Source organism: Natator depressus, chromosome 1 (genome assembly GCF_965152275.1).
Source record: "Natator depressus isolate rNatDep1 chromosome 1, rNatDep2.hap1, whole genome shotgun sequence".
Lineage (NCBI taxonomy): Eukaryota > Metazoa > Chordata > Testudines > Cheloniidae > Natator > Natator depressus.
This window is the reverse complement of record NC_134234.1, coordinates 254,972,706-254,984,200: the sequence shown is the minus strand read 5'-3', so window position 1 is coordinate 254,984,200 and position 11,495 is coordinate 254,972,706. Positions and strand designations below refer to the sequence as shown.

Sequence of the window (11,495 nt, the reverse complement as noted above, 5' to 3'; positions counted from 1 at the left end):
CTGCCCTCTCCTTGGGAGCGAGAGAGAGCCACCAGGACTCTGAAGTCCTCTGGTATTGGAATGAGGCTCCCATTCACTTTCTTACCTTTCTTTTTAATCATGGCTTCCAACAATTTATCCTCCTCTTCCTCTCTGAAAGAAACAGTGGGAAACTGTTGAGATTCCACTCTGAGGACAACAGCCACAACATTGTTGGAAGAGAAGAGCTCCCCACTGCTTATGACCACTATGGTCATTGGTATCCCATAATCCCTTGCTACAGTTATGACATATTCCCCATATACACATACCAGGACAGACATCATCCAGAGATACACAGACACCATCCCCACAAGTCAGTAGCATTGATTCATAGGAACAAGGAATGGGGGACCCTCCGGAAGTTCTGTCAGTAACAGTGGCCTCGTGGTGTTGCATTACACAGTACACGTTCACCCCATACAGGTGGGCTGCACCACCTTCTCCACTGTGTCACTCAGACAGGGCAGTAAAGGCAGCCGGGTTTTGGCCAGATCGCCCCCTTTCCACCATGTTACCTCTGCCGGTCCTCGTCCAGGCAGTTGACAATGGCATTACGTTGTTCAATAATGGTGACCAGCTCCTGCATTAGCACCGTCTCCCTCTCTCGGTCGTCATCCGTCCAGTCCTTAGCTACCCACCCCAGAAAAGACAGGGAGTTAAATGACTAAGTTTCCCTTGGGCAAGGAGCTCAGGGGTCTGGAGTGCCATACAAGAGACCTGGGTTTGATTCCTGTCCTGAGCCTAGCAGATGACTCTGTGGACCTCTATACGAGGTTAGAATGGCCTCTCAATGCAGGGACTGGGAATACAGCCTAGACAGCATGCTCAGGAATTGGTGCTGGGGAGGGACTGCCTCGTTACTCAATAGCCACCCTGCAGCCAGTTAAGGAGGAGTATTAATATCCATCAAAGGCAAGTCTCATTTGGTCCTTTTTACCCAGGGACTAGCCATGACTGAAGGTATAATGGGCATTGGGGGACAGAGAACCTGCTCAGGGTGGTGTTTCACCAGTACTAAGAGATTTACCCGGCTTATTGAGAAGGCACCGCAGTTCATACTCTACATCAGCCTGACGCTGCTCCAAGTTCTGCTGCTTATAACTGCAAAGAAAGAGAAACACCATCAAAAACCCATTGCAAGGCTCAGAGAGATCCCTCTGGAAAGCAGATGTCCTCTCTGGGAAGCGATCTCCATGGGGTCAGGTTTGAAAGTAACAACCGTGACCTTAGCCTTACCCATCAAGAGACTTGTAGTGAAAGGGCAGGAGCCTTGGCTATACTCCCAGCAATGCTAGCCCCAGCCTCATCCAGTAAAGACTGATGTAGGCATGGTGGCTATAGGGAGCTCACAGGCTCTTACAGAAGGAGGTGCAGTGGGGAACACTGCAGGAGCACTGGCTATAGGGAAGCCCACAGCTCTTGCAGCTCCAGTCTCCGGGGAGTTCCAAGTACTCTTGGACAAAGAGTCAAATGTCTTCATAGATCTCTAGCCCCACCCCTTGAAGAGGAAGCCTACCAGGGCCCTCTGGTAAAGCATCTCAGGTGGGTATAGGGAGCTCTTCCGTCCTTCCCAGCTTTGGAGGCAGCATGTCAGTGTGTTCCCCCTACTCACATGTAGATGAGCTCAGACTCACGGCGCACCAGCATGTGCTTCTCATGGATGAGCTTGAACCAGTCCACCAGCAGGCTGTCCTCGGGGCTGTCTGCCAGTCAAACCAGGCAGAGAAAGAATTCAGATACGTTCCTCAGGGCTTTCTGCCCACACAACGCAGCAGGCCAAGGCAGGCTCTGCCACGCTGGGGAGGGAGAGATTCACTTATAATCAACCTGACCTCATCCAGCTCCTGAACACATGAGAAGTGGAGTGAATTAAACAGTTCTCAGCCTCCCATGGAGAAGTGATGGTTCTGATCCATTTTCCTCATAGCCCAAGCCAGTTGGCATGGCCCCACCCTTCCCCCACTCAACTCCCTTGACCCTTCATCACCCTAACCTTAAACAGAGAGCATATTACCACTACTTCTCCTTCCTCATTCCCCCCTATAATGGGTGGTACAGCCCTTACATCTTAAAATTCCCTATCCTCTATGACACATATTCTCTTCCCCTCCCCCATCCCCACCCAACCCCCACAGTTGGTACAATCCACGTTACCATTCTCGACACTACGGAGTTTCTCCTCCAGTTCCACCCCTCGGTGCTCCAGCTCGTCCAGCCGCTGCTCAATGGTGTCCATCTCTCCATAAATATCCTCCACTGGGACATACTGATCTGCTTGGACCTACCAAACCACACAAACAGGAACACCCATTGCTATGGGCAGCTGCTTTCCCTGGGCAGCCCTTGACCCATCTGCTCCAGCATCCTGCCTGGGGACCCCAACGCACTCCCTGATGGGCACTGGAAAGAGCAGGGAAAACTAGCACTCTTCTGTGGAGGAGGGAGAGCAATGGGAGTGACCAACTCCCTCCCACAGGACTAACACAGCATCAGAAAAAATCAAACATCTCCTGGGGGAAACCACCCTGCTCCATCACACACAGACTAATGGCACTGCTGGAGGAAGATGCACTTGCAGCCCAAGCATTAAAATCTCTCTCCATCGACAGCTCAAACTGGCCCCCAGTGATCTTGGGGGAGTGGTGTGGATACCCTTTACCCCCCTCGTTCAGCACACCCCTCTTGTTCAGACAACTCCCTCCTGAGGTCTGGCAATTGCTGTGCCATACGGTGAATCAGGACGTGCCTGGGGCAGAGACTGGAGAGACCATTTCGTTCCCCAAGTGGCGGGGAGAAGAGAGTGGGAGTCAAAGTCAGGCCCTGGGTGGCTGGTTCTAGGCAGTCTGGCCAACCTGCAGCTCCCAAAGGGAGCCACTACTGATGCAAGTCAATGTACACCCCTCTGAAGACCCTTCTAGGCAGTATGTGCGCACAAGGGGGCTCTCCACCCATCCTGCAGATCCCTCAACAGCCAGCCACACATCCCTCCCGCTGCTGGAAGCTAGGAAAGGAAATGGGGGTTCAGCAAGCAGAGCTGCAGTCCCAGCAGACAGTGCGGAGGTGACATTTGCCCCTGTGCTTCTCTGTCCCCTTTACCTTGCGTTTGATCAGCGGGAAGCCATGTCCTGGTGCAGGAGGGCGCGCTGGCTTGGATCCTTTTGGGGGTTTCTGTGCCGAGGGGGAGGTGACAGGTGACGACTTCCGGTTGAAGGGATTCTCTTTGCATGAAGACTGGGAGAAAAAAAACAAGAAGATGATTTGGTGCCCAGGAGAGAGCAAGAAAGCAGATCCCAGGCAGGTTATAAACACTGAGCAAACGCCCTCTCACAAAAACTACCATACTGGAGCAGAGCAATTGTCCAGCTAAGCCACTATCCCCACTTCTACCATGGTGGAGTAGACAGCTAGTCCACCAGCCCTTGTCTACAGGAGCAAACTCTGCAGGTGTAATTCCCCACCAGTGCAGCTCCAGAGCATGGTTTGATACCAGAGTGCTAAAAGCACCCAAGTCCTGTCTACACCACAGTTTCTACTATTGCTTCCATGCCGGAGCTGCATTGGTGGGGAACTGTAGCTACAAAATTCAAGAGTGTAGGCAGCCCTTTGGATACTCTGGTATCCTGTCTATGACAGCAGATAGCCTTGGATGCTTCCAAGGGAGGTATAAACCCCCAGAATGCACCTCACTGCATGATGGGAGGTTTGTCTTCCTAACTCCAGCCAGTGATTAGCATGTCCCCTGAGGCATAAGGATTTATAGCCCTGATCATTCTATCCTTGTCAGTGTCACTGCAGATACTATTCTTATCTGTATCAATATTTAGTCCTTTTTTCGATCACACTAAGTCATTTCCCTCAGTAATGTCATGTGGCAGTGAGTTCCACAGCTTAATCATAAACAGCATGAAAAGCTATTTTGCTTTGAGCAGTGTTTTCAATTGTTTTGATTTGTACCATAAGGCAGGGTGAATAAGAGCATGATTACCATTTACCTAGCACTTACCCCACCAGACTGTGAGAATCTTAGCTCTGGCTCTGCCTGACCTGGCTCTTGGTGGTCACATTTTGTGCCAACAATGGTGCACAAATGGGTCGAGAGCAGCATGTTCCTACTGAAAGCCAAAGTACAGAGTCTCACCACTTGGTGGCGCCAGAGCTGCTTTGGGGTGAAGACATCACCATATGATAGTAGAGAGTTGGAGACTGGTAGCCTGACCCTCAGCTCCAGAGTGGAGATGTCTCCAGGTGGAGAGGTGGAAAAACAGCGAGCAGCTCAAGACCAGAGGCCTATTGGCAAAGGTGGGTTTCCCCTCCCAAAGGGCACCTCCTCCGGGCCTCCTTGGAGGACAGGATGATTGTTGTGATGAGGGATGGGGAGGGGTGGGAGAAAAGGAGGAATTAGGAGAAATGCACCAACCTACCTTCAGCTGCGGCTTGGGCGATGGGGAATTCCTGGGGCCTCCTCCACCTGTGTCTGAGGCCAACAGGGTGGGTGTGGGACTAGCACCAGCAGGAGGCTTGAGGGGCAGTGGGCTGGGGCTGGTCTTTAAATTGCTGGCAGAAAAGCTCCTGCTGGTCTGTTGAGCTCCCCCCTGTGCCTCCCCACTGGAGCTGGCCAGCTCACTGGAGGAAGAGAAGGAGGAGTTGGCGGACAGGCTGGCTGGGGCTGCGGGGCTCTCACTGGAGGAGACACTGGTGAGCGGAGTGTCTGCACAGGAGATCTTGGAAGCAGCCGGCGCATGGACTGTGGGTTCGGAGGAGCTCTTGGGCACTGAAGCCTCATCCAGGTCACCAGCAGCCTTGGCTGAACACTCGGAGTTGATGCTCTCAAGGCTGAGGGCAGGTGATGGGGTGCAGGAGGATGGCTCTGAGTGAGAGAGCCTGGAGATGGGGTGGTGAACTACAAAGGAAAGAGAGAGGTCAGAGGGGAATGGGAAGTAACAAATACCCACACACACACACCAGCCACAGATGGAGACTTCAAGAGGCACCTTCAGGAACGAGGCACCTCAGACCCCCACCCTGTGAGGCTGGGTGGGAAGCAGGATTTGGTAGCACAGAGCCCAGCCAGCTGGCATAGACATTAGGATTTGCCCTGCCTGCTGGAGAGGTGAAAGCGCCGGGGCTGCCTATCCCTGGTGTCCAAAGGGGACAGAGGCAGGAGTTTTGTGAAGGATGTTCTGGGCACGGAAGTGTGTGGGAGGGACTCACCTAGGGGGGAGGCGCTGGGTGCTTGCGGAGCCGGACGTTTCTTTGTCTTGGGGCTGCTGGTGGGGGTGATGCGGTACCAGGGATGAGTGGGTTTTGTCGTGCTCTCACTCTGATCCTGCTTTGGCGTGCTCTTTGGTGTTGCACCTTCCTCCTCCTCCTCCTCCTCGAAGGGGTTGTAGGCTTTGGGCTCCCTGCTGGCGGATCTGCTCTCCCTTTCCCTCCCTTTCCCCTGCTCCTCCTCTTCCTCTAAAGCCCTCGTGGGGGTCTCCTGGCCGCTGCCTGGTGGGGGAGGAGCCGGCTTCCTCTTGGGTTCTGGCTGGACCAACGCAATCCATGGAGGGTCCTTTGGTCTCACAGCAGCTCTAGATGAAGAGAAGAGTGGGGCCAGGGAGGGAGAGGGGATGAGGAGGACACATGGAAGAGAGAATTCACGACAAACCAGGTAGGACATTGCTCATAAGGGGGAAAACATCAGGCTAAGGCTGCCCCTGCCTTCTCTCTGCAGAGCACTCACCCCCAGAGACAGGTTGAGGGTATTACTGGGCGTGTGGGTTCACAGGCTGGGGAAGCACAAACCTTCCAGCCTCACTAACGAGGCTGGGAACCAGAGATCTGTGCCCTGATTTCACTGTCTGGCAAACAATATTAATTGGCCAGTCCCGGGAAATGAGGACGGTCTCCCATCCCCCATTCGCACCACAGCAAGAAAGATTAAACCATCTCCCACCCTTAGTGGACATGCTGCTAATGGCTGGGGGCCGTGGGGATCATAAGCAAATGGCTCCAGCCAGCTGGGCTGTTTATTGGGATCTTTGGGCATGCTGGCTGAGCTGGAGAATTGCCCCTCCCCCAGGACGAGTCACTTCTCTTTACACAATGAGTTGGGGAGGGGGATGCAGTGGGGGCAGTTCACTGGATCAGTTTTCAGCCAATAATCAATTCAAGAAAATGTCACAGGTGCCCAACTGCCCCACTGCTCACTGAAGCAGGTGAGGTGCTTTTACTCGTTATGTGCCTCAGTTTCTCTCTCTCCGAAATGGGGACAATGATACAGACTAGCCTTTGCAAATCACTTGGAGATCTTTAGACCAAAAGCATTATATAGGTGCAAAGTGTCACCATTACAGCCATACGCACACAACAGAAACCCCTGCCCAGGAATGTTCCCCAGTGGAACATTCCCCCAGGCAGCCAAGCATTTCCGCCTCCCCAGCTGTTCAGTGTTGCCAATTCAGGGTGGCTTGGAACCCTGAATACATCAATCAAATTTAAAAAATGTTATTAAGATGATGTTTAAAAAGGTGAACAGTACAGAGTTTAAGCGCAGAAGTTTCTGGTTATCAGGGAATAACGTACAGAGTATCAAGGGGTGCAAGTTCAGTTTAAGATCGGATGGTGTAAGGAATACATAATCTGCAATATCCCCGATTGGGGGTAAAAGGTTAACGGGCCAAAGTACAGACATTGAGATACGAGTACTAAATTTGTTCTTTGCCTTTCCACAGCCCCTTTCACATGAAGATCTCCAAGCGCTTTACAAGTCTTCCTGAATGGCAGACACTGCACTATCCCCCCCAGGTACAGATGGGGAAAGGCTGGCACAAGGAGAGAAGGGACTTGCTCTAGGCCAGTGGTTTCCAAACAGTGGATTGCAGGAAGGTTCAACATGGGTTGTGGGCCCAGTGCAGAGGGGAGGCCCCAAGAGGGCGGCTGGAGGGCAAAGCCGCCCTGCATTCATCCCACAGCAGCAGCTCCTGTCCTACAGGGCTGGGGCCAGCTCCCCACTTAGGTTTGGCCCAGCTGCCCCTCTGTCATGACAGGGTGGACTGCAACCCCAAGCCACAAATTGCAACATCTGGGATGGGGAGTTGGGTCCAGCCCCACGGGACAGGAACCACCACTGGAGGGTGTGTGAGGGATGGGATGTTCTCCAGCCAAGGCCTCCCCTCCACACTGGGCTGGGGGATTAGGGTCATGGTGCAAGGGCAGATGGAGCTGCTGAGGGTAGCTGGTGCCCCCTCGGTGGGGCGAGGAGGAGGCAAAGGACACTGGTCTATGATTCTCCCCCACTCCCAATGGGTGGGTTGCAAAAGAGACCAAATGGAATTGGTGAGCGGGCTCAGTAAAATGTCTGGGAAGCACTGCCCTAGCCCCGCACTGAGTCCCAGCCTGGAACAGAACTGGGGTCTCCCCAGGCCTTAGCCACAAGGCCCGCCCTCCCCACTGCCAGCTGATCAGCCAGGGCAGGGTGGGGCTGGAAGGAGAGGTCATGAGTTAACCACATGCACAATCCCTTCTGTTCTATATGGTTTCAGGGCAAGCCAAAAGACCTACCGATCTGAGGAGGTGGGTCTCCCTCTTGGTTTGGGGACTGGGGGGCCGGGTTCAGGTACCCTACCTAGACAGGCAACGGGAAAGATACAGGACACACGGTAAGAAAACCAAAAGGCCATTAGGAAGCAGATGAAAAGCTCGATGGATTTCCTGTTGTCTTCTGGATGCTCCTGCTCTCTGCAGATCCCACAGCATTTTCCCCCTTGGCACAGGGGTGTCAGCCCCAGCACACAGGCCAGACTCCAGCCTGGGTGATCTTGTTAACCAAAACTCACCCCCTGCAGCTGCCCTCACTCCCGCCTTCTGCAAGCTGTGGAGTAGCGCTGGGGAGAGTGGCTGTTAACGCGCCATTGAGACACTCTGTCAGGCCCAAATACTGCGTACCACTAGGGCACCAGACCCATCTGCACTACTCTGCCCCTTCTGGGGACAGCTGGCAGATTGAGGCTCAGCGATCAAGACCAAGGTTCAATCAGAGATCTGGGGGTGTCACTTTGAGAGGGGCTGGGGAAGGGCATCTCTGAACCTCATCGGGGACAGAGGCTTTGCTGAGCGTAAGCTGCACTGCAATGGGGAAATAGGGACCACCGCACATGACATCCTTGCACCTTCTTACCGTTCACCAGGCCAGGTCCTGGCTCAGAGGCCTCACTCTGCAGGTTGGATCTAGGTCGAGGGACGGGGTGAGAGCTTGGTGGTGACGGGGCTGCTGCGTCTGCGCCCCTCCTTGGGGCGGGGGTGGGACGAGTGTCCTTGAGCCGTCCATCCAGTGGGCTGTCTTTGTCCTGGCTGTGCACTGGTGGTTTGCTGGGGAGAGGAGGCCTGGGTGGAGTTTGGGAGCAGGGCTCAGAGCGGGGCGTTTCATTCTCTGCACGGACAGGGGACGCTGCTGTCTCTGCTCCATTGGGTGCGTGGCCCTTCTCCGCTGCACCCGCCTCCTTCTCTCCTGGTGGGTGGCTCTTTGATGCAATTGCCAGGGATATTTGGACACCGTCCTCTTTCCCCTCCTCCTCCTCCTCCGAGGGGGGGACATCCTCACCCACAGTGGCTGCCCCAGCCTCAGTCCTCTTGCCCAGGTGCTGAAAGTCAGGACTGGGCCTGCACTCCGTCCTCCCACTCAGGCCCAGTTTGCCCCGGTGCTGGGTGCACACAAAAGTGCCCAACTCTGGCCCAGGCTTATAGGATCCAGGGAGTAGTGTGCTGGAACATTCCTTACACCTGCCAGCGAGAGACACAAACTGTCCTGAGAGGGTGGGGAAAGGGCCTTCTACAAGAGGGAAGATTTAAAAGGCTGAGGGAGGGAGGAAGGATGGCCATATGGTTAGTGCACTAGACTGGGACTCGGGAGACCGGGGTTCAGTTCCCAACTCTGCCACAGACTCCCTGGGCAAGTCACTCAATCTCTCTTTGCCTCTGTCCACTGTCTATAAAATGGGAATAATAATCTGGCCTTTCTTTCACCTTTTGCCATATTTAGTTAGACTATAAGCTCTTCAGGGCAGGGCCTGTCTCACTACTGGTTTGAACAGGGCTCTCTTGGCACTACCGTAATACAAACCAGGAATAAGGAAGTTAGCCCTGCTCGGGCTGGTATGTCCTTACTATGTACAATGAGAGCCACAAAGAAAAGTCCACTCAAGCACTCACTACCACAAGAGCTGAGCTGGTTGATTCCTGTTGGTTTCAGTGCAGCTGGTGGCTGTAAGATCAATTAGGTGCCAGGGCACTCAGGGCTCTTGTAGTGACATCTGGTTTACCATTGTTTACGCTGAAATCTAGAGAAATAAGCTCAAGACTGAGGGAGGATGCAATGAAATTAAAAGGCAGAAAGTTTGAACATGGAGAAAAGAGGCTATTTTTACCTCAATTAACCTGTGGAACTCAGGGCTGCAGGATATTACTGAGGCGAATCACTCAAAACAGTCAATAAAGAATGAGAAGTTGCTAAAGAGAACATTTGGAGATACAACATGTAGGGTAAAGTTACCAAGGTCTCAATCCTCAGTCTTCAGGGTATGAGACAGCAACAGGTAGAAATCCTCTTCCTACCATCGGACAGTATGGCACGGGGATATGTATTAGAGTTTGTTTTGCCTTCCTCTAAAAGCTCCTGTCATTAGTCACGGCTGCAGACAGGCTCCTGGACTGGCCTACTGGTCTGTTCCAACACCTCAGTGTCAGTGTTCTGACACACACAAACGCACAGACAACGTTAATCTGGTGGTAACACTTGGCTGTGGCTACAGGTCAACTCAGGCAGGGAGGGGTTAATTTGGGGCTCGGGGTGGTTTACCTGAAGCACAGGTGGGGGTACAGTTTGCCTGCAGTGTTGAGGGGTGGGGTGGGGGGTTGCTCTGCGTCTGGTGGTGGTTTACCTGAAGCACTGGCGGTGGTACAGTGTGTCTGGGGGTTGCTCTGGGCCTGGGGGTGGTTTACCTGAAGCACTGGCGGTGGTACAGTTTACCTATGTTGAGGGGCAGCGACGGAGGGTTGCTCTGGGCCTGGGGGTGGCTTACCTGAAGCACTGGCGGTGGTACAGTTTGCCGTCGGCCAGGTAGCGCTGAACCAGGTGGACGTGCTGGTGGCAGGCTGCGCAGGTGCTGCTGAGTGTGTTGCGCTGGGATCGCTCCGCCAAGCCTTCAGCAACATCATCCTGAGGCAGAACACAAGGAGAGTGCAGACTGGAGGGGCAGCAATCGAGACAGAGTGTATTTCAAATGGAAGCTCTTTGGGGCAGGGACTGTCTTTTACAAAGCGTCTGTACCACACTCAGCACAATGGGGTCCTAATCCTGACTGGGGCCACGGGCACTACTGCAGTAAAAGAAGAGAGATCTGCTCAGCAGCTGAACTTCATGTGTAACCCCACCCAGAAGAACAGGACAATATAAAGAAATAGCAATTATCTCACCCCCCACATTTAGGTTGCAGCCCACCCCCTGCCAGTCCCAGAGAAAGGGCTGTCCCAATCCCCCAGCCCAATGCTCAGGAAGGCTCCCTGAGTCCTGTCCCAGCACAGAACGGACATCCTCATCACCCTTCCTAACCATTGCCCGATCCAGGAGGGGAAGAGGTGAAAGAGACATTTCTAACCCCTACCCAATTCAGGGGCTTCAGTCACAGCCCTAGTCCACCCCAGGGAAGAGACATCCCTGCCTGCTGTTGAATCCTGAGGCAGAGTTTTGGGAAGGGAAGGGCAATCCCCTGCCCACACCCATCCCAGTGACTGTGTCCTTACTCCATCATCCCCAAAGGGAAGGGTCTTGGGGTTACACAGGAACCTTTGGCTTCTCAGAGAACAATCTTGCATTGCACACTGCACTTTCTTCCCCCTCTTCACTGAATGAAGCAGGTGGTGAGCAGCATTTAATTCCCAAGACCTCCAGAGAGAGAGAATTCCTCAAGCTGAACCCTTCTCCCAATGTAACCCACCACAAAGCAAAACACACACCAAAACACACACACTCACTCACTCTCATGTCCCAGAGAGTCACAGAATATCAGGGTTGGAAGGGACCTCAGGAGGTCATCTAGTCCAACCCCCTGCTCAAAGCAGGCCCAATCCCCAACTAAATCATCCCAGCCAGAGCTTTGTCAAACCTGACCTTGAAAACCTCCAAGGAAGGAGATTCCACCACCTCCCTAGGTAACCCATTCCAGTGCTTCACCACCCTCCTAGTGAAAATGTTTTTCCTAACATCCAACCTAAACCTCCCTCACTGCAACTTGAGACCATTACTCCTCGTTCTGTCAACTGCTACCACGGAGAACAGTTTAGATCCTTCCTCTTTGGAACCCCCTTTCAGGTAGTTGAAAGCAGCTATCAAATCCCTCCTCACTCTTCTCTTCTGCAGACTAAACAATCCCAGTTCCCTCAGCCTCTCCTCATAAATCATGTGCTCCAGCCCCCTAATCATTTTTGTTGCCCTC

The 11,495-nt window shown here is 53.4% G+C and overlaps 1 protein-coding gene across 2 annotated transcripts in view; it reads right to left on the bottom strand.

Moving 5' to 3' along the window:
* MICALL1 (MICAL like 1) overlaps positions 1-11,495 on the bottom strand; it is a 28,220-nt gene that overhangs the window by 2,624 nt on the left and 14,101 nt on the right. Inside the window, exons 5-15 of one of the 2 annotated variants that reach the window (XM_074941546.1) lie at positions 10,083-10,219; positions 8,183-8,784; positions 7,567-7,630; positions 5,233-5,594; positions 4,443-4,921; positions 3,118-3,252; positions 2,176-2,302; positions 1,634-1,724; positions 1,049-1,122; positions 537-651; positions 86-132 (exon numbers count right to left, since the gene is read on the bottom strand). In XM_074941546.1, coding sequence (XP_074797647.1) covers positions 86-132; positions 537-651; positions 1,049-1,122; positions 1,634-1,724; positions 2,176-2,302; positions 3,118-3,252; positions 4,443-4,921; positions 5,233-5,594; positions 7,567-7,630; positions 8,183-8,784; positions 10,083-10,219 — 2,233 coding nt within the window. The remainder of the gene's footprint in view (positions 1-85; positions 133-536; positions 652-1,048; positions 1,123-1,633; positions 1,725-2,175; positions 2,303-3,117; positions 3,253-4,442; positions 4,922-5,232; positions 5,595-7,566; positions 7,631-8,182; positions 8,785-10,082; positions 10,220-11,495) is intronic. The other variant, XM_074941547.1, reaches the window with a different exon arrangement.